The sequence below is a fragment of the Neovison vison genome, chromosome 6 (genome assembly GCF_020171115.1).
Source record: "Neovison vison isolate M4711 chromosome 6, ASM_NN_V1, whole genome shotgun sequence".
Lineage (NCBI taxonomy): Eukaryota > Metazoa > Chordata > Mammalia > Carnivora > Mustelidae > Neogale > Neogale vison.
In genome coordinates, this window is record NC_058096.1 from 65,876,731 (window position 1) to 65,899,675 (window position 22,945).

At 37.4% G+C, this 22,945-nt stretch overlaps 1 protein-coding gene across 1 annotated transcript; it reads left to right on the plus strand.

Annotated features, from left to right (window-relative positions):
* The first annotated feature begins 661 nt into the window (after window positions 1-661).
* On the plus strand, window positions 662-22,485 carry TIMMDC1 (translocase of inner mitochondrial membrane domain containing 1). The gene is made up of 8 exons (XM_044251448.1): window positions 662-755; window positions 872-1,079; window positions 3,458-3,623; window positions 6,443-6,531; window positions 7,241-7,308; window positions 16,133-16,211; window positions 19,606-19,716; window positions 22,332-22,485. Exons 2-8 carry the CDS (start codon window positions 886-888, stop codon window positions 22,480-22,482), a joined length of 858 nt encoding a protein of 285 aa, XP_044107383.1. The 5' UTR covers window positions 662-755; window positions 872-885; the 3' UTR covers window positions 22,483-22,485.
* The last annotated feature ends 460 nt before the right edge of the window (window positions 22,486-22,945 follow it).

Consider the following 22,945-nt stretch of genomic DNA (forward strand, 5'->3'; position numbering starts at 1 on the left):
CTGCACTGATATTATTGCTGGATTATCAAAGAAAAACACCTGGTAGGAATTCCATAAGTTGTCCTGCCTTTCGAGCAACAGTAGGCATATCAACTAAAGGGAGTAAAATCCATCTTATGAAGACCACCCAAAGCTGATTCTTCAAAAAAGCGTTCTGCAAATCTCCGTGCATCTGGCACCAAGACCCATCTTCAATGCCATGGTTCTTTCCAGAAACCAGAATTGAAGACTATGGGTGGTGTCCTCCCAGGCCGGGAGGCCTCAGCACGTTGGTGACAGATTGGGCTTGTATTTGTGCAAATTGTCTTTCCCTTTCCCACTCCACTAGAATTGAATACTGCATTTTCTTTTGCATTCGTGTGGAATTTCCGGAGTTTTAAACACGTTAGATTACTTCAGCCTGTGACAACATCTGGCCGCTTGGAGCCTGCCCTAGACCCGGTTTGTGCGGCCCAGGAGACCGAGAGAGACCCGGAGAAAACAAATGAGAAGCCGGCCCGTGCAGAGCTTAAGGTGGCTACTGGCCGTCAATTCCCTTCCAGGGTGGAGGTTGGGTAGGGCTGACACCGCTGGGGTTCGTCTCGTCTCCACCCGGAAGTATTTTGACTAGGGCTCCGCCGTCTCCCCGCCCATTGGCTTTTGCCCCAGTGAGGGTGGGACTTCCTGTCTCGTGTACCCAAGGTCCTCCAAAGTGAGCACCAGCACGGAGGAAGAGGATGTCCAGATCTGTGGCGACGAGGCTGGCAGCAGATTAGGTGGGGCGTAGTGCATGGGCTCACCAACTTATTACTGCGGTTATCCTTACTGTCCTCCCACCGTGTTTTCGGGAGGCCTTGCAGCCCTGAGAACCCAAGCGTGTGTCTCTCCGCAGGTTCGGAGAAGGCCATGGAGGTGCGGCGGCCAGCCCCACAGAGTTTCCCCTGCAGGCAGCTGAGTCCTTTCCCTCGGGTTTTTGCTGCGGGAGCTGTGGCCGCCGATTCGGAGGCTCCCGCGGAGAATCAGAAGCTGTCTTCTAACGTCCCAAAGCCCGAGTACTCGGAATCCGGATGGGACCGCCTCCGGGACCTGTTTGTCAAAGAGTAAAAGTGCCTAGGGTCTGTGGGGAGGGGACTACGAAGAGGTGCCCCATCTTGGGGTGAAGGACCCCTGGATGTGGTTTATTTTTAAATAAGATTTGGCGTTGTAATATTTGTATCCCAGGCTTGTATCCTGACATTGTCATTTGGTAGTTGTGATAATTGACGGGACAAGTTTTAAGACTGTAAGGGTGAAACTCATTCCATGTTCCAGCTCTTAGGGATATTTAGGGAATATAGTTTTAGTGTAATCCCCTGGCTTTACAAATTAGAAGAATTGGACCGAGCTAATTAGTGTCCAGACTGACCCTGGAATCCACATCTGCAAGATTCCGCTCCAGTATTCGTTTTCATATTTCATTTTATTCCAAACTGATACTTTGTGGCCATAACCCCTGCTCCTCTCCAAAACAGGAAGGTTGAAGAGATGCAAAGAGACCTGTAAAATTTTTATTCTGTCAAATAAGGAATATATAAAAAATAGTAGCAACTAATTTCTCATTTTATGAAAAAAGATACTAGCTGAATTAACAGTTAAGGTTATTTCAGAATAAAGGATAACCCTTCACATTGAATTAACCGTAGTGAAAAACTCAGGATACTTTATTCATTCATTCATTCATTTCATCATTTATTCATTTATCACTTACTGGTGAAAAATTTGCCCTTTCATGGAGTGTATTACCATACTACAGTGTTAATCCAGTGGTTAAATTAACTTTGAAGTTTTATGATGTTGCTGAGATTGTGAGATTGTTGACAGAATCATATTTACTTGCTTTCTTGAGATTTCATCATATTTTTTAAAAAAGATTTTATTTGTTCATTTGAGAGAGCAAGTAAGAGCGCATGAGCCAGGGGGAGGGGCGGAAGGAGAGGGAGGAACAGGGAACCCAGCATGGGCCACCATCTGGGGATACTGACATCATAACCCAAGCCAAAAGCATATGCTTAACCCATTGAGCCACCCAGACACCCCTCATCTTCATTTTAAAGACAACAAGGCAGCCTTTCTCCTTCTTCCTTCTAATAGTTGAGATATGTGTGAAAGATCCTATGTAGTGCATAATAGAAGAGGGTTATTTTGACCAGCTTTATAAACCACAGAATGCTGAAGCTGAAATAAATTTGAAGGTAATGCAGTGTAATTTCCACGCTCCCCTCCATTGTAGATGAGCAAACTAAGGTTTATGGAGATTGTGATCTGGCTGCAGGTTACTTAACAGTGGGTGACAGAACCAGAACCACAACCATGTTACCATTTGTAGTTTAGGTCCTTTCCACCACTATGCTGTTTCTTAACTTTTCATTAGCTGTTTGGGCCAACCATAGGACTTAGAGCCTCTATTTCCATATCAGCAAAATGGGGATAAATATCACCCAGGTCATGGAATTTTTCAGGGAACAAAAAGGAGGCAAAGCATATACATTTGGCTTGTTAAGTTTTAAGCTCTTTTATATTTTCTCTTCTGACTTCTACCATATACCAGTTTTTAGGTAAATGTTTTTTATCTTATTCACTATAAAAGGTAAATACAGGGTTCAAATTACTGGAGTTTTTCCTATTGACATAAGTAGAAGAATTCTAGTTTTCTAAGAAATTAGATTTCTCTTGTAGATGCAGGAACTGTAAAGACTCATTGATTCTGATGTCAGAATTGTTACTGACAAGGCACCTGGGCAGCTCTGTCAGTTAAGTGTCCAACTCTTGATTTTGGCTCAGGTCATGATCTCAGGGTTGTGGGAGCAAGCCCCTGGGTCAGGTTCTGCACCCAGTGAGGCGTCTCCTTGAGATTCTTCCCCACACCTTCTCCTCTCTCCACTTGTGCTCATGCACTTTCTCTCTTTCTCTCTATAAATAAATAAGTAAAATCCTTATTAAAAATTTCAAAAAGGAAAATACTGATCTTTGGATCCAGCTTACAGATTCTTCCTGCTTCCAGAGATGTGGTTGACTTTAATAGTCCTCTAATAAAAGCACCTTAGGGGGAAAAAAAAAACAACCTGTTGGAATATAGTATGCACATAGAAAAATATACATAAGTATATTGATCAATGAATTTTCAAAAACTATATACCAATACCGAGAGACTGTTAGCAGCATTTCAGAAGCTCCCCTTGTGCCCCTTCTAGTCACTGTCTTTCCAAGAGTAATCAACTAATAGCCTAATTTCTAACAGCGTAGATTAAAATTGGCTGAGATTTGAGGTACTTATAATATAACCATGCTATTTAATTCATCGGAAGATTTAATTTATCAGAAGATTCTGCCCATGATGAAAGATATGATGTTAGTATTGGGATAATCTTGAACATACTTTCGGAGAGCAGTATCCATAAATTGATCTCAAACAACATTGTCTTTCTGATGTCCTTCCTAGTGAACAACAGAGAACTTCAAAGGAACTTGAGAATATTTATAAGGCGGCACTTTCAGCAGGCATCATTGGCTGGGCATATGGGGGAATACCAGCTTTTATTCATGCTAAACAGCGGTATGTTGAGCAGAGCCAAGCAGAAATTTATCATAACCGGTTTGATGCTGTGGTAAGTACTGCTATTCTCAAAGTATTTGAGGGCACAGCAGTTTGCGATTTACTTTAAATTTACTCAGGTAGGTAGGTTGGGAGGGTTTATGATGTCAGAGTAGAGAAACAAAGTCTATACTTAATAACAGTGGAAGTCCTAACACTAAAGTGCATACACATGGTTTGTCAGACCACGGTTCCTATCTTCAGAGGGATTACCACCATGGCTTTACTTCCTGAAATATATTTCTTATCCCTCACTAAATCATCAAGGTTAGCTGTAGCATATTAGCCCCATTCATAGAGCCTCCATGAAGGACAGTAGTTCACACTAAAACAATAATTAGCATTTATAACTGCAGTGCTAATTCATTTGTTAGATCTGTATATCAGTTCTGTTGTATATATCAGTTTTGTTGTATAAGTGAGGAAGTTACAGCTCTGAGGGTTGTTTTGAAGTTTTTTTGAAATTATGTCAGACTTAGACAAGTTGCAAAAGTAGTACAAAGAATTCCTCTCTACCATTCACCCAAATTCTTCAAATGTTAACATTTTATCGCTTTATTTTATCATTCTCTATCATTCTCTGTATAATGCATACTGTTATTTATTGGTGACTGCTGGAGAGTAAGGTATAGTCATGATGAATACTTCAGCATATATTTCCCTGAAAACAAAGACATTTCTCTTATATAACCACAATATATTATCCAGATTAGGAAATTAACACTGATACAGTACTTTTATCTTATTTACAGACTTTATGTAAGTTTTGGTAGTCGGCCCACTAATATAATTTATTTGAAAAGTAAATAATTTTTTTTTTTCAGTCCAGGATCTAATTCTGGATCAGATGTTGAATTTGCCTCTCATGCCTCTTTAGGCTTGCCTCTAGAACAGTTTCTTTAACTTTCTTGATTGTGACATTTTTTAAGATTGTGGGCTATATGTTTAGTAGAATGTTTCTCAATTTGGATTTGTTTAGCGTTTTCCTCATGATCAGATTTCAGCTGTGAGTTTTACCAAGAACATCCTAGAATTGATGTTGTTTTTTTCTTAGTACATTATATCAGGAGCACATAGTATCTTTTGTTTCTTTACTGATGATATATACTTGAGGCACTTGGGTGAGATGGTCTTTGCCAGGTTTATCCACTGTAAGATTACTTTTTTTTCCCCCTTGTAATTAGTAAGTTTCTTATGCGTACTTATAAGATATTTTGAGACTATGTAAATATCCTATTTTTCCACAAATTTCTGTGCTCTAGTTTTAGCATTCAGTGATTACGCTTACCTGGAAGAGTTAGTACTGTGGTGGTTGCTATATGGTTATTTTCTAATTCCATCTTTCCTATATTTATTTTTTAGTAAATATAGCTTTAAGGAAGAACTTTCCCTCCTCCTGTATTTGTTTCTTTATGATTTATTTATATCAGTGTAGACTCATGGATTCTTAACTTTAGTCTATAGGTTCATAATCCGTTATTACCATTATTTATCGTGAAGCTCAAATTGACCTAGATTTGGACAGTTAAAAGACCTTCAAACTAGCTCCTTTGTCTTTTTGATCTGTTCCCATCATTCTTTGAACATATGTTTACTTTTGAGCATAGCAGCATGTTGCTGGCTCACCTTTTGCTTTCCCAGCACCAGCCCCAGAATTAGTTATCACTAAAGCATTCTAGTTTCTTTTAGTGGAAAATGGTATCTAAAAACTAAGATTTGATACTGGGTATGCTCATTGCTTATAGAGTTATCATGGCTTTTGGACACTAAGTAGACAAAATTAGGAAATGTGTGTGTTCATCTGTACTTTTATACACATATTCATACACTCTTTTATATTTATTTTTTTATTTATCCACCTATTAAAAGCCATGAGTTCAGAGGCACCTGGGTAGCTCGGTTAATTGAGCATCTGGCTCTGGTGTTTGCTTAGGCCATGATCTTGGGGTCGTGGGATTGGGGCCTGTGTTGGCCTCTGTGCTAGGCAGGGAGTCTGCTTGGGGATTCTCTTTCTCCCTCTCCCTCTGCCCTTCCCCCTGCTCACATGCTCTCTCTCTAAAATAAATGAATAAATCTTGAAAAAAAACAAAACAAGACAACAGAAAACAAAACATAAAGCCATGAGTTCATCCATCCTGATACTCCAGAGAGTTTTGACTTGCCCAATATCATATAGTAGTTAAGGATCCACTTGGGAATTCTCTCAAAGTCTAGACCATATCCTCAGAATATTACACCAGACTTGCTCCATGGTGTGTGGAAAAACTGAAGCACCTGCCTGAAAAACATGTTGTAAATATTAGATGAGGTAATTACGTTAACGCAACTTTTACATAGAAGATGTACGGTAAATATCTGTTCTCTTTTCTTTCTCTGTTCCTTTCCTGCCTATCTATTTTACTATCATCCTTTCCCTTTAATTTACCATTTAATTGGTTGTGCTTTTTAATTTTATGGTTTCTTTTCCCCAAGATTTCCTGAATATAAAAAGCATGTCTACCACTAACTTTATATCTGCCATGGCATTTACCATATAGATTGTCAATTTATGCCTCACTGTTAGATTACTTGCTTGACACTGGCAGTTCTTTTTTTTTTTTTTTTTTTTGACACTGGTAATTCTTAGTGCCTTTTCCATTTCCTGATGGAATAGAATGGTGTGGGACTTTCACTCTAGCTTCACCACTTAAACAATGATATTTCTAGAGATTGTAGGATGTTTCTGTTGAGGTGTCCCTGCCTAATCCATAGCCAACATCCCTCTGCCCCAGTTTCAGAATAAAGAAGGTACCAGGGTGTTCTGGAGCCTCACAGCCTTTTCGTTACCTTTAGCAATCTGCACATCGTGCAGCCACACGAGGCTTCATCCGGTATGGCTGGCGCTGGAGCTGGAGAACTACAGTGTTTGTGACTATATTCAAGTAAGTGCTCTCTGAATCATGACAAAGGCTCTCGGTATTCTTTTAGGAGCACATCTTTTGAGCAAGTGGGATTTTTAAAAACTAAATACCCACATGAAAGTGATCGATAATACCCTTCACCTCAAGAACTTTTATCTTTCTGCGTAAAAGATTAGGCCAAATGTAGTTTTGTATCCATGGGTGGAAGTCAACTATTATCCAAATAGGTACAAAGTTTCTAAGTAAGAGAAATTCTGCAAAACTCTTCTTTACATTTCTGTTTCTAAGTGAGTATTTTTTCCAGAAATTTGACTGTTCTTTGGCTCATTCTTCTGACCAGAAGGCGGGTCACCTAGAAAATCCATAGGCATATTAGTAATCTGGAACACATTGACAGGGCCTAGAGTAAGACCAGGAATTGACATAGTGGGCACTTTTTTAGTGAAAATTGTGGTCAAGAAAATTGGGTGCCTGGGTGGCTCAGTGGGTTAAGCCTCTGCCTTCAGCTCAGGTCATGATCTCGGGGTCCTGGGATTGAGCCCCACATTGGGCTCTCTGCTCAGCAGGGAGCCTGCTTCCCCCCACCCCCTGCCTGCCTCTCTGCCTATTTGTGATCTCTTTCTGTCAAATAAATAAATAAAATCTTAAAAAAAAAAAAAAAAAAGAAAGTAAGTAAGTAAGGGGAATATACTTTAAATTTTATGTTTTCTTACTTCTCTCTTCTTCACAGCACAGTCAACACTGGTCTAAATGTGTACCGAAATAAAAATGCCCTAAGCCATTTTGTCATTGCAGGAGGTAAGACATTTTTGTTCTTGTTTATGTTTTTCAGTCTTCTCAAATATGGTCTGGAAAATATTTAAGGACTTATAAATAAGAGCTACTGAATTCTTTGGTTAGCTTCTTATCACATCTCATTCAACATTCTTTTAAAATATATGAAGGGCATTATGCTTGGCTCTTGGTGTACTTGGTGAACAAAACAGAAAAAGTCTTTGCTTTCATGGAGTTTACCATCTAATGTGGTTGGGGAGAATGGTTGCTGTGATAAAAGGTAGCAAATAGGTGAAGCAGTGGGATGGTCAGGGTGATCAGAGAAGGTTTTTATGAGGAGGTGACATTGAAGCTGATGTGTGAAAAATGGAAAGAAGTAAGCCCTATAAAAAAGAGTAGCCTAGGCAAAGGGAACATTGCGGATGAAGGCACTAAGGCAAGAAAGGTTTCTCAAGAGCAGGATAATACGACCGGAACATAGTGAGTGAGGGAAAGAGTGACTTTGAGATAAGATTGGTTAAGTGAAGTAGAAAGGGATCAGATTTTTCATGGTAAGAGCTTGGATTTTATTTTAAAGCTCTATGCCTCTGGTAAATGTGAACTCTTTAAAATGAACATTAAAAAACATATTGAAATGTTATTTCCAGAAATGCAAATAAAGTGCCATATACACTCAAGCACTAACTAACTCATGTACATTCTCTCACATACAAAAACATATATATAGTGTACATAACATTTAAAAAATGTTTAATTTGGAATTAATTTCAAGCTTACAGAGAGTTTTAAAAATAAAAGTAATGCAAGGAACACCATATAGCCTTTATATATAGAGGCTCAACTGTTGTTAACATTTTAGCCCATTTGCTTTATCACTTGTGCTCTTTATGGGGTGCATGCTCTCCTTGTGTTTATACATACACATACACGTATTCTGTGTATATGTATATACACACAGGCAAACACTCATACACATAATTTGAGCTTAACAATTGAGTGGAAACATTTTAAAATACAAAACTAAAAATAGGCATTAATAGCATGGAAGCAGCTCAAACTTTCCTTTTTTTAACTTGCAACCATTTTTCCATGGGTACTGTGTAGAATCAAATGCCTGTATCCAGACCAAGCTGTTTTCCTCCTCCAGCTTCCATACTTGTCCCTGCTGTTATGTTCTCTATCTTCTACCCTGTTAAATTAAAAAACAAACAAACAAACAAAAACCACAACAACAGCAACAAAGCTAAGCAATGATATGCTTCTGCCCTTTATCCCCCGCTTTCCAAAGTTCTAGTTCTATCATTTATATTCCTTTAATATATATGGACCCTCAGCTCCTCTTTTTTCCCACTGCTTCTGTCTGGTCTTCCCTGTTTCTAGTCTTCATGTGCTCCACTTCCAGTGTTGCCTTTTTTGAAATATGAATATGATTGTAACACTTCTTTGCTTGAGTTTCTTCCATAGTTTCCCATCATTTTAATGTTGATTCTTCGTCTGGCCCCCATATATTGCTCTTGCTCCACCCTATGACTCTACTCTGATTTCCCAAACCCAGCATAGTCTTGCTTTACATGTATTGGTCCATCTTCTTGAACCTGTCTTCCCAGTCCCACAGACAATTTTGTTCAGTTCTTATTGGACCTACCTTTGACGTTCATCTGTCATCTTCAGCTTCCCTAGAGGTCCTTTCTAGCCCCTATTTTCTTGGCTTTGGCTCTTTTTAGGTGTCTTTCCCCTGTGTTCCCATAATTTACTGTAAATACTTTAATTGAAGCACTTATAACATTATTTTATAGCTGTTATTTTGCTTCTCTGCTAGATGACTTACTTCTTTTTTTTTTTTTTTTTTAAAGATTTTATTTATTTATTTGAGAGAGACAGTGAGAGAGAGCATGAGCGAGGAGAAGGTCAGAGAGCGAAGCAGACTCCCCATGGAGCTGGGAGCCTGATGTGGGACTCGATCCCGGGACTCCAGGATCACGCCCTGAGCCGAAGGCAGTCGTCCAACCAACTGCGCCACCCAGGCGTCCCTAGATGACTTACTTGATCAGAGAAAGTCTTTGCCTTTTTCACAACTCTTTGATGCAGAGTAGAATAGAAAGATGTTTCTTGAATGTAAATTGAGTGTAAAAATAAGTAAAAATAGTCCTGCATCAGGCTCCTTGCTAAGTAAGAAGCCTGCTACTCCCTCTACTGCTACTCCCCCTGCTTGTGCTCACTCGCTCTCTCTCTGACAAATAAATAAATAAAATCTTTTTAAAAATTAGTAAAAATAATAAGAATAGAAAAACACATTTAATACAATAGAAGTTTTTATCTCATACCAGCAACCAACATTGAACTTAATGGTGTAGCATAAAGTAATTTCCCCTGAAGTCAGAATCAGGTCAAGGATATCTCCTCTCATTATTATTATTTGGCATTCAATCTGGACATTTATAAATGTATATTTGACATCTGGAATGGCTGAGTGAGAAGCTTGGCAATTCCTCTCTATAAAAAGCAATAATAGAATTTGATAGAATTATCAAAAACAACCATTTAAAGATGCTTGAAGTTGACCACAAGGACCCAACTGATCAGTAAGCGTTTATCCAAGAATTTATACTGAGTCTCATTAAGAACACAGAGAGTTTGTGGTGTTTCAGCCTAGGGCTGCTCTTGCCCTCTAACCCACAGCTCCATGCTGCAGAAATTTCACAAGGATAGGTTGGAGAATCAGCTTCTGCTGCTTAAGGTGGCTGGGTTTATTTGGAGCAGAGATCAGAAAATTCCAAGGGTATTGCTGAAAATAATTGCAACAGGGAAGGATAATGTCACACACCTAACCTGAGGTTTTGGTACTTTTTGAGGTGAGGAATAGCCTGGCAGAGGAGGTGGAATCTTAACAGGGATATCTAGGGAACAAGACAGTCCAAGAAGTCTTTAATATCCCACTTATTCCTAGCACTTGGAAAGTTGCACATGTGTGTAAGTATTTATGCAAATTCAGGAGAGACTGCTAAGGGTTCTAGCAAGCTGCTTATCTTTAGCTCATTGTAATGGTTAATTGTGGATGCCAAAAGAAAAAGCCAGAAAAGATTATAAACTTTGAATGCATTCTTCAACCACAGATACATTGGCAAGGGATGGAAACCTTACTCACTTGAGATGTTTAAGCATAACCTCTGATGACTCATTAGATGACTGCTTAAGCCAGTATGATGCCTAGGAAGCCAGGCATAAAGATAAAAATTAAAGAAAGGCATTAGTGGCTGTAGTCTGCAGAAAAAAAGACTCCATAGAATTGGTCCAGGCAAGTTGTTACAGAAACAAAGAATTATAGCCATCCCGTGAAAGGATGTCCTAACTCTAGAGATGCTGTAATTTATTACCTAAAATATGCAGTTTTCAACAAAAACAAAAAAAAAAAATGGAAGACACGCAAAGATGGGATTAAAAAAAGCAGTCTTTGGGACTGTCTCTGACAGGACCCATCTATTGAACATAGCAGGCAAAAGGCTTCATACCATTTCTAAAGAAATAAAAGTTTGATGACAGTGACTTATCAAATAGAGAATGTCAGTAAAGACAAATTCTAAAAAAGAATCAAGTAAAAATTATGGAGTTGATAAATATAACAATAGAAATTAAAAGTTCACTGGAGAGGAGGAGTTCAACATCATATTTGAAGTAGCAGAAAAGAATTGGTGAACCTGAAGATAATATCAATATAGATTGTCTCTTGTGAAGGACAGAATTTTTTTAAAGATTTTATTTGAGAGAGGAGAGTAAGCACATGAGTGGTGAGTAGGGCTAGAGGGAGAGGGAGAAGCAGACTCCCTGCTGACCAGGGAGCCCAACGCCAGACTTGATCCCAGGACCCTAAGATCGTGACCTGAGCCAAAGGCAGACGATTATCTGACTGAGCCACTCAGGTGCCCGTGAAGGACAGAATTTTTTTAAATGAAGAGAAGTGAACTGAGCCTCAGCAATCTATAGGACACCATCAAATACCAACAGGTTGCTAGGAATGCTAGATGGAGAGAAAAGAGAGAAAGGGGCAGAAAAAAGTATTTTAAGAAATAAGACTACAAACTTGCCAAATTTGTTGAAAAACATTAATCCATACATCAAAGAGGCTCAACAAACTGTAAGATGAATAAACATGAAGAGAGTCACACCTAGACATGTAATAATTATACTATTGAAAGAGAAAAATCTTAAAAGCCATAAGGAAAAACCAACTCATACAAGTAATGCCCCAATAAGATTAACAGCTGATTGCTCATCAGAATGATGGAAGCCAGAAGGCAGTAGAATGGCACTCAAAGGCCTGAAAAGAGTAAGCTGTCAACCAAGAATTCTATATCTAGCAAACCATTCTTCAAAATTGAAGGCAAAAATGAAGACGTTGGCAGATAAACAAAGAAAATTTATTGTTAGCAAAACTGCCTTACATAATTCTACAGAAATTCTTTAGGCTAAAAGGAAGGGATTCCAGATGGTAACCTCAATCTACATGAAGCATTAAAGAGCATTGGTCAAGATAATTGTATAAGTAATTATTAAAGGTTATATAAATATATATTTTCTTTTAACTGATACAAAAGGTAATACATAAATAATAATACATAAAATTGAAGTATTAGACATATAGCATGTTTAAAACTGAATATGACATTAATAGCACAAATGAGAGGGAAGGAATGGAAATATGTTGGGACATATTTCCAACAGGAGATGTTACGAAGTAGTAACTTGACAGGAAGAAATGAAAAGTACTAGAAATGGTGAATATGTAGGTTAATAGAAAAGAAGTCATAAACCCATTTTTTTCTTTCTTAACGTTTTCCCTTCTTTAAAGTATATATGATTGTGTAAAATAATAACATTGTATTGTTGTGTTTTAACATATATACATAATGTAAGTGACAATAATAGCACAAAAATGGAAGAAGAGTGGAGCTGTATTGGAACAGTCTTTGCACATGTTATTGGACTAAAACCGTTACTGATCTGAAGTAGATTGTGATAAATTAAGTGTAGGATAATCCCTAAAGCAAGTAATAAGAAAGTAACTTTTTAAAGTGATAACAAGATCAAAAAGAAATAAGATATATAGAAAACAGGTAGTAAGATGGCAGGCCTAAACCCAGCTATATCAGTAATAACATTAAATATGAGTAGATTAAACACTGCAATCAATAGGCAGAAATTGTCTGACTCCATTAAAAAAAGATCAACTGTATGCTGTCTATAGGAGACATATTTTAGTTCAAAGAAACAAGTAAGTTGAAAGTAAAATGATGGAAAAAGATAAACTATGCAAGCAGTAGGGAAAAGAGCTTGAGTGGCTCTTCTAGTATCAGACAAGATAGACTTTAATATAAAAATGCTAGCAACAAAGAGAAGGATATTTTATAATGTTAAAAACAATCAAGAAGATACAACATTTATAAACATAAATGCATCTAGCAACAGAGCTTTTACATACATGAAACAAACACTAAATTGAGAGGAGAAATAGCCAAGTCAGTAATAGTTGTTAGAGGCTTTAATATGCCACTTTTAGTAATGGATAGGACAACTAGAGGAAATATCAACAAGGATATAGAATATTTGAACAACATTAACAACCTGTATGAACCAACATCTGTAGAATAGTCTACCCAACAAGAGCAGAATACACATTCTTTTCAAGTGCGCATGGGATAATCTTCAGGCTAGACTGTATATAAGGCCTCAAAACAAGTCTTAATAAATTTAAAGTACTGAAATCATACAAAATATTTTCTCTGACTTGAGTGGGTTTAAACTGAAAAAAGATGGGGGAATCCACAAGTATTTGGAAATTAAACAACATATTTATAAATAACCCATAGACCACAAAGAATCACAAGATAAATTAGAAATATTTGGAGTTAAATTAAAATGAAAACACATGTCAAAATTTCTAAGATGCACCAAATAAGTATTTGGTAGGAAATTTACAGTTAAAAACATCTACATTATAAAAGAAGATCTCAGATGAACGATCTAAGCTTCTGCCTTTAAAAACTAGAAAATGAGAAGCAAAATAAACCCAAAGTAGGCAGACAGAAGGAAATTAGAATTAAAGCAAAATTCATTGAAATTGAAAGAAAAAGAAAAAAATGGGTGGAACCAAAAGTTGGCTTTTTTGAAAAGATAACAAAATAGACAACCTTTAGCAAGACTGACCAAGAAGAAAAAACAAGACACTAATTACCAAGACTTAATCAAGAAGAAATAGAAAATCTGGATAGCCCATATGTAAGTTAATAAACTAAATTATAAACATTTTTTTCACAAAGAAAAGCCCAGGACCAGATGTCTTCAACGGGTATTTGGGAAATTTCCTTCAAAAACTCTTCCAGAAGATAGAAGAAGAAAGAACACTTTCAAACTCATTCTGTTAGACTAGTGTTATCCTTATACCAAAGCCAGATGAAAACAACAAAGAAAACAACAGATCACTCTCATTCAAGAGTATATACGCAGGAGTACCTGGCTGGCTCAGTTGGCAGAGTATGTGACTCTTGATCTCAGGGTTGTGGGTTCAAGCCGTATGTTGGGTATAGAGCTTACTTTAAAAAAAAAAAAAAAAAAAAAAGTATACACACAAAAATCCTTAACAAAATACTAGTAAACCAAATCCAGCAACAAATAACGATGATTATATCTTGACCAAGTGAGTTTATCCAAGGAATTTAAGGTTAGCTTAGAAAAATCATTTGACAAAAATCCAACATTCAGAATTAAAAACTCTCAACAAACTAGGAATAAAAGGGAAGGTCATCTACGAAAAAACCTGCAGCAAATGTCATGTTTAAGACTGAATGATTTTCCCCTAAGACTAGGAATACAGCACAGATGTATACACTTGTAATTTAGGTACTTGAGAAAAATATAGTCATATTCAGCATTATACTGAAGACTTTAACCAGTGCATTCAGGTAAGAAAAAGAAACAAAAAGCACCAAGAATGAGAAAAACGAAGTAAATTGTCTTTATTCATAGAAAACACAGTTATGTGTAATAAAGAGTCCAACTCCATTTTTGGTGTATGGCTGCTTACAGCTTAATAAGCCTCATTACTCCCTCCCCACCTTTAATACAGTTTTAGGTTCATAGTAAAATTGGACAGAAGATACAAAGATTTTGCATATACTCCCTCCCCAACTTACATGTAGCCTCCCCAACTATGAACATTTCACACCAGAGTGGGATATTAGTTACAATTGAAGAACCTACAGTGATGGATCATTATCACCTGAAGTCCATAGTTTCCTTTAGGATTCACTCTTGGTGTACATCCTGTGGGTTTGGACAAATAGGACATATATCCATCATCATAAAGATCATTTTCATTGCCCTAAAAATCTGCTCTACCTGTGCATCCCACCTACCAACCTCTGATAACCTCTGATATTTTTTTTTACTGTTTACAATTTTGCATTTTCCAGAATGTTATATAACACTGTACAGCTTTTTCAGATTGACTTCTTTCACTTAATAATATGCATTCAAGTTTCCTCCAGTGTCTTTTTTTTTTTTTAATATTTTATTTATTTATTTGAGAGAGAGAGCATGAGCAAGGAGAAGGTCAGAGGGAGAAGCAGACTCCGCATGGAGCTGGGAGCCCGATGCGGGACTCGATCCCAGGACTCCCGGATCACGACCCAAGCCAAAGGCAGTCATCCAACCAACTGAGCCACCCAGGCGTCCCCTCCTCCAGTGTTTTTTAATTAGTTGATAGCTTATTTCTTTTTAGTGCTTTGTCTGAATGCCAGTTTATGCATTACCTACTATTACCTATGCAGCTGAAGGCCATCTTGGTTGCTACCAAGTATTGTCGATTATGAACAAAGCTGCTATATATAAATGTCTGTGTATATATTTTGGTGTGAACATAAATTTGCAGCTCCTTTGTTTAAATACCAGAGAGCATGATTGCTGAACCATATGGTAAGAAACTGTCAGACTGTCTTCAAAAGTGGCTATACCATTTTGGGTTACAAACAGCAGTGAATGAGTTTCTTTTGCTCCACATCCTTGCCACCATTTAGTTTTGTCAGTGTCCTAGATTTTGGCTGTTCTAACAGGTTTTTTAAAAAGTATCTTATTTTTTAAAAATGTTTCATTTGGGAAAAAAAAAAGATCAAATTTATTACTACCTCTGGGTAATAGAATTAAAGATAATTTTCATTCTTGTTAATTTTAAAACATAAAAAATTAAAAAATCATAAATAGTTCTTAAATAAGAGAAATAGGTCTCAGATTTTTTAAAAAAACAATTTACTACCTGAGATGGCATTAGCTGTATTGTACCTAGTGAGGGAGGAAAATGAATGACATCATAGTTAGAGCATTCCGGTGGGAAGGAAAGAGGACCTCTACACTGACCACCAGGTGGCACTGTAGGCTAAATGCCCGCTTGTAGGCCTGCCTGAGGAGTGTAGCAGTGAAGAAAGGGGTGAGGCTGTGGTGGTGGGGGGAGGTATAAACTGCAGGGGTTTTTATTTGGGGAAAGCTTTTCTTGAAGAAGGAAGAAATGGAAGAGGTGGAAGTGAAGAAATTACAGATTCTTAAGAGGAGGTGGGCAAACATTTAAGAGAATGAGAAGAGATTGGACCCTAGAACAGATGGAGAAAGTAGGTTTATAAAAGGAATGTTTTCCTTTGAACCTGCAGTGTGGAAGAGATCATGATGGTATATTCATATTGGGTTCAGAAAACTTACTTAGGGGTTTATGTCACTTTTATAGAAGGAAAACTTAAAAGATAGATTCTAGTGTTTAAAGAAAATTTAATATCAGGGTTTTTTCTGTTTGTTTGCTTTAAAATAGCTGTCACAGGAGGTCTTTTTAGAATAAACCTGGGCCTGCATGGTCTGGTGGCTGGTGGCATAATTGGAGCCTTGCTGGGGTAAGTGTTAACACAATTTCATTCTAAATTAACACAACATTCATTAATGCCTTACCTGTTAAAATCTCACTCATTTCTAGGTCTTCAGTTTTATATTGGCAGTGGCTTTGACTGTCAAATTCAAATTCTACTCCAAATGGTTGATTTTACTTACAGTTGTCACTGAGTAAAAACTGTTTATATATCACTGACACCTGAACTTATTTGTAATTTGAACAATGGTATTTGCAAGGAGCAGGAAAAAGGAATAAGAAACAATTAGCAAGCATGTTCTTAAAAAAAAAAAAAAAAGTTTTGTTTGTTTAGTTTAATAAATTTTAAAAATTTTCTTCTTCAGCTTTTTACTTTGAAACATTTTGAACCTATAGAAAAGTTGAATGACTTAGTACATTGAACACCCATATTTTCGTCACTTGCATTCACCAGTTGTTAACATTTGCTGTATTCATTTTATATCTCTCTGTATATGTGTGTAATGTGTGTACAGTTCTTTTTCTTTCTCTTTTTTTCTTTTTGCTTAAGTCTTTGGAGACCTCATAATTCCTCATCTCTGAATATATCAGCATGTATCTCCCAGGATGAAATGATGAATATTTGCCAGTGATATCACAGTATAATCATCACAATAAATAATTTAGCATTGACTCAATGTAGCTATCTAAGATAGGGTCCATAGTAAAAAAATTTTTAATTATTATAATAATTTTTTTAAACCCAGGATCCAATTGTATATCATTTTTATGGTTTTGATTTCTTTATTTAAAAAAGAAAAGATTTATTTCTTAGAGAGTGCATACAAGCAGGAGGGGCAGAGGAAGAGGAAGACTGAAACTGAAGCAGATTCCACAGGAGCACGGAGCCTGATATGGGGCTCGGGCACAGGACCCTGAGATCACAACCTGAGCTGAAACCAAGAATCTAAGGTTTAACTGACTGTGCCACATAGGCACCCCTTGATTCCTTTAAACTAGAACAGTTCCACTGCCTTTTTCCCCCCCAGAAACTTTCTCAGTTTTTTTTTTTTTATTATCCCCTCAGGATTAGATTTAGGTTAAATATTTTCATCAGGAACACAATATAGGTGAAGTTGTTTCCTTTTCCATGTATCATATCAAGAGACATTGTATCATCGATTATAAATGAAATACATTTTAATGACTTGGTACAGTAGTTTTCCACTCCTGGGTGACAGATTACCACAAACTTTAGCAACTTGAAACACTACCTGTTATCACATCACAGTTCTGTAGGTCAGAAGACTGACCTACAGACTCAGATGGGCTCAGATGGGCTCTCTCTGTTCATGGTTTACAAGGACAAAAATCAGTGTTGGTCAGTCAGGCTCTTATTGGAGGCTCTGGGGAAGAATCTGTTCCTAAACCATTCAGGTTGTGGACAGGATCCTTGTGGCTATATGCCTGAAGTCGTTGTTCCCTGGCTGGTTGTCAGCCAGGCACCACTGTTCTAGAGATATCCCTTTCCTTCTCATGGTGACCCCCCTCCATGTTCAAACCAGCAACCAGCTTGTTGAATCCTTCTCATGTTTTGAATCTGTCTGACTTCTACTCTGCCACCAAGGAAAACTCTGCTTTTAAAGGGTTTATCCAGATAATTTACTTTTTGATTGACTCAGATTCAACTGATTACTAACCTTAATTATATCTGTAAAATTTTCCCTTGTAATATAATCATGGGTATAATATATTTATAGTTGAGGGATTAAGGCAGGACAGTTTGGGGGGCCATTTTAGAATTCTGCCTACCACATTTGGTATCTACTAAATTCCTCCACTCTAAGGGTATCTTTTTCCCATTGTGATTAACAAATAATCTGTAGGATAAGATTGAATAGCCTGTTCTCCAGCTATCTTTTTTCTTGTGGTTTTAATGATCTATTATAACTGTTGGTGTCATCAGTTATTACACATATGGTTGCAAAATGATTTGTTAGTTCTGTCTTTTCTTTGTTTTTGTTAGTTGGCATTTACTTGAATAGAAGAGTACTCCCTTTCCCTCCACCTATGCCCTCCCTTTTTCTATCCCCTTTTTAGGAGGAAGTAACACTGTAGATTGATGCATTCTTTTTTAAAATTCAGCATGTCATAATCCATTGCTGACATGTTTATTATATTGTGTTTTTTTGTTTGCTTTTTTAGCAAACTCAACCCCCAATGTGGGGCTCGAACTCAGGACCCCGAGATCAAGAGTCACATGCTCCAGTGACTGAGCCAGCGAGGCACTCCTTGTTATGTTGTTAATATACCAGCTTAGTTTGAAAGGGAAAATTGTTGAAATTAGAAGCCAAAGTAATTTCTTTTTCTTTGTCATTAAAAACACATAACATAAATTTTATCATCTTAACCATTTTAAGTGTACAGTTTAGTGGTGTTAGGTATATTCACACTTTGTACAAATGATCTCTAGAACTTTTTCATCTTGCAAAACTGAAAACTCTTTACCCTTTAAACATTAAATCTCCCCTCCCCTTGTCCCCCAGCCTTTGGCAACCACCTTTCTACTTTGTTTCTATGATTTTGACTACTTTAAATACTTCATATTAATGGAATCATACAATATTTGTCCTTTTATAACTGGCTTATTTCACTTAGCACAACATCCTCAAGGTTGATCCATGTAGCATGTGACAGGATCTTCTTTTTAAAGCCTGCATAGTGCTCCATTGTATAGACCACATTTTCTTTATCTGTTTGTCAGTGGACATATGCATTTAGCAAAAATACTTTTTTGAATGAGCTTACTTACATTTCAGTCTGTGGAAATTTAAGTTATATCAGAGACAAAAACTCCTTCTCCTCAAGAATACAAGAACCAAACCCTCTCCTGTTATTGTAATAAGTGTTATCTATATCAGTTTCTTGATAGTAACTATTGACATTACAGGTGAGACTGTTGTGCCAGATTTCTGAATTTGAGAATGTTTTGGGGGTTCTACCTCCAGAAGCTAGTAGTATCCTTCCTCCAACCAAAAATGCCCTCCACAGTTCCTGCCTCCTACTGGGTTCGGTACCATTCCTGGTGTTGATTTCACTTCTGAGAAATCTTTGGTATAAATCTCCTTACTAGAACTGTCATAAGTATATATTTTCCCAGTTTATCATTCATGATAAAACACAGAGCCAACTTATAGACCTGTTGTTTTTATACCAGTTAATTTTAAGATGTTGCCGTGATTGTTTTTCTCTACCGTTTAGAAGAGGAGGAAGGAAATTGCCTTAATAATTTTCTCTTCATTCGACAAGGACACTTTGTTAGAGTTCCTATACCTGTCAGAGAAGAAGTGGCTCAGTCAGTGTTGCTCATGCCTTAGCAAACCTTCCCATGGTGTGTGGGCTTATGGCTCCTTTGTCCAAAGCTTTCTCTACTTCCCTCTCAGCACTCCTGTAGGAAGTCTGTTGATGGCATTTCAGAAGTTCCATGGTGAGACTGTCCAAGAGAGAACACAGAAGGATCGTAAGGCACTCCATGAGCTGAAGCTGGAAGAGAGGTAAGGAGCATGTGAAGATGAGGGTATCTGACTTTCTTAGCCAGCCTGATGCTCTCTTAACCCAGCTCCTCTAAACTGCCTCTCAATACAGAGATGAGTTTCTGGGGCACCTGGCTGGCTCAGTCATAGGAGCACTCTTAATCTCAGGGTTATGAGTTCAGGTCCCATGTTGGGTGTAGAGATTACTTAGAAAAATAAATAAATAAAACTCAAAGAAGTGTTTCATTTTCTTCAACTTGTACACTATCTGGTTTTTTAATCTTTTTACTGAAAGAATAGAAAACTGAAAGACACTAATTTTATTTTAATCTGATGAGGGACATTCTTTAGATATATTTATTTTTAAGTTAAGATATTCCAGACCTCACTTGGTTGCATATTTTTTTTTCTTTTTCTATATTCTTGACTGCATGGGAAATTACTTAAAGGAAATGGACAGCAATGAGTGAGTTTCACTTGGCATTATTTAAAAGGTTATATCCCACGTTACACGTGCATCTGTGAACAATACAGAGCATGTTAGGTGTCTACATTCAAAGATTTCACTTCTTGCTGTGGATGCACATGAATTAGGTAGTTAAAGTGGCTGTTAGTGGACTGGATGCCACTGAAGAGGAGGAAAACTTTGACCTGTGCCATCTAGTCACTCTCTGGGGTCCAGTTATCAGACTGAGAGTGGACTTTGTGCTGATTCTTTGTAAGATGACCGTAACAGGCTGCTACCTAGGACTCCTGGTACGAAGGATTCTTGTGGCTTGGCTTCCTGTGTACTGATGAAAGCTGCTGCTGTTTTGGTAGTTAAATAGATAAAGTCTTTTTTTTTTTTTTTTAATCATATTTTTACTTGAAGCTTCCATTTGTGCTAAACACACATATGCACATGGAAATTCTTAATATCTCTAGATCAGTTGTTCTGGGACTTAGGTTCTATACGAGAAAAAGCATGGATTCTGCAGCCACTGAAACCTTGAAAACAAACCTTAAATCCCAACTAGGCTATTGATTAATTCTATGACCTTGGCTATTTTACTTAACTTCAAGCCCTCTTGTTTTCTCAGCCATTCTGAGGGCAGAATCACACCGCAATGCTCAATATATATTTGTTTCATTCACTCTTCTTCTCCAGATTAAGAGGGTAGGTGGAATATGTAGTTATCTAAGTTGTAGAATAAAGCACTTAAAATTCTAAGTGCCAGCATAAAATGTGGTGTGGAGAATTAAAAGCATGAAAGCATTAGTTTATTTCTAGGTCTTTAGGTGTCGTAAGAAACTTGTTTTTTGTTTTTTTTTTTTTTGGTTTGGTTTGGTTTGTTTTTTAAGAAAAGGAAGCTTTGAGAAAGGAGTTGGAAAAGTAAGGAAAGTATATTGGTATTTGAATTTGATACAGAAAGTTGGAGATGTATTAACGTTTTGAAAAATATGAACAGATAATAATTGTATCCCAATAAAAAAAAGGAGACCAGAAAAATAACTAGAAAAGTTGATCAGTTATTTAGAGATGGAAAAAATCTCAAGAATGGCTAAAAACAATAAACTGAATTGAATTATAGTAATGAAAGATACTTTAGAAGGAAAAAGGGTCAAAAACTTATCGGATATTTATATGTCTTCAATATATATGTGGTATTACTGAGGAGGTAATTTAATATGTAGGTTTTTTTAAAAAGATTTTATTGGTTTATTTGACACAGAGAGAGAGAGAACACAAGTAGGGGGAGCAGCAGGGAGAGGGAGAAGCAGGCTTCCCACTGAGCAGGAAGGCTGATGTGGGACTCAATCCCAGGACCTTGGGATCATGACCTGAGCTGAAGGCAGCTGCGTAACCAACTGAGCCACCTAGGCACCCTAATTCAATACATAGTTAAAGAACTTACTATATGCCTGCTTCTTGGCTTGAAAATAATTACAGAAAGGTCAAACAGAGTGAGAATATAAAAAATTACCTTAGTGAGTGGAAAATGTAGAAAACTAGCTATGGAGATCTAGAAGAAGTGGTCAAACCTTGTAATGAAGAGTTGGGGAAAAAGTCATGGATGACCTTGATAATCACTTAAAAAAAGGAAGAAGCTAATACTAGATTTAGAAAAAGAACTGATGTATTATTTGGAAATTGGATTTTAACTCTTTGTAAATATACGTCTGTAGTGTTGTCCCATCTGACTTTTCCATATTGAAATTGTTACAGCCTTTGTGCAGTTCCTTTAACATCTGGCAACAGAGAGGTGATGGAGTGGCAGGAGGCCTCACATCAGCCCCCGCCCCCCCACCGCCCTGCCCCTGGCCCTGAGGGCAAGAGGGCAGCCAGTTTTCAAGGCTCACACTTGAGCTGGGGGTGCTTTAGTTCTTGCATGATACCCCTGCAGGAACTCTGGAATATTTTAGGAATCAAAGCTGCTGCTGCCACTGCAGTGTCCATTTTGGTGATGTGATAATAGTAGTCAGCCTGTGAGTGGAACAGATTAGGAGAGCATAGGAAGTCGTTGTTTTTGATGTACAAAGAGTAATGTTTGCTCATAAGGCACAGGAAGAATGGATAAATACTATCTTTTAAAAAAAATCTAAGAACTAAAAAACAGAGCAGTACATGATATATTCTTTTCATTCTTTTATTGCAGCAAAGCCAGACTACAATTTACTGAGCTCCTCCCTGAAGAAATTGAAAGTAGGTTACAGAAAAATCAATCCAAAGATGACGTCCAGAAAATTGAAGCACTGCTAAATCTTCCTAGAAACCCTTCATCAACAAATAAACAAGACAAAGACTGAAAATGTTCTGGACTTGACTTTCATTGGTGAATCGAAAGGATCTATGTCCATTGAATGCCAATGGTTAGGCTTCTCCTTGGTCAGCCTGCTGACAGATGTAAATGTTGGCATCTCTAGTGGCAATGACTTGCTCTTACCTTTTTTTAACCAAGAATTGCGCTATTTTTTTTTTTTTAAGATTTTATTTATTTATTTGACAAAGATCACAAGTAGGCAGAGAGACAGGTAGAGAGAGAGGGGGGAAGCAGGCTCCCCATCGAGTAGAGAGCCTGAATGCGGGGCTCAATCCCAGGACCCTGGGATCATGACCGGAGCCGAAGGCAGAGGCTTTAACCCACTGAGCCACCCAGGCACCCCAAGAATTGAGCTGTTGTATGCTTACTTTACTTATCTTTACATTTAAATACACACTTACGTCCTTCCTGATTGATCTGTATATTTGACCTTGTATCTATAGTGATCA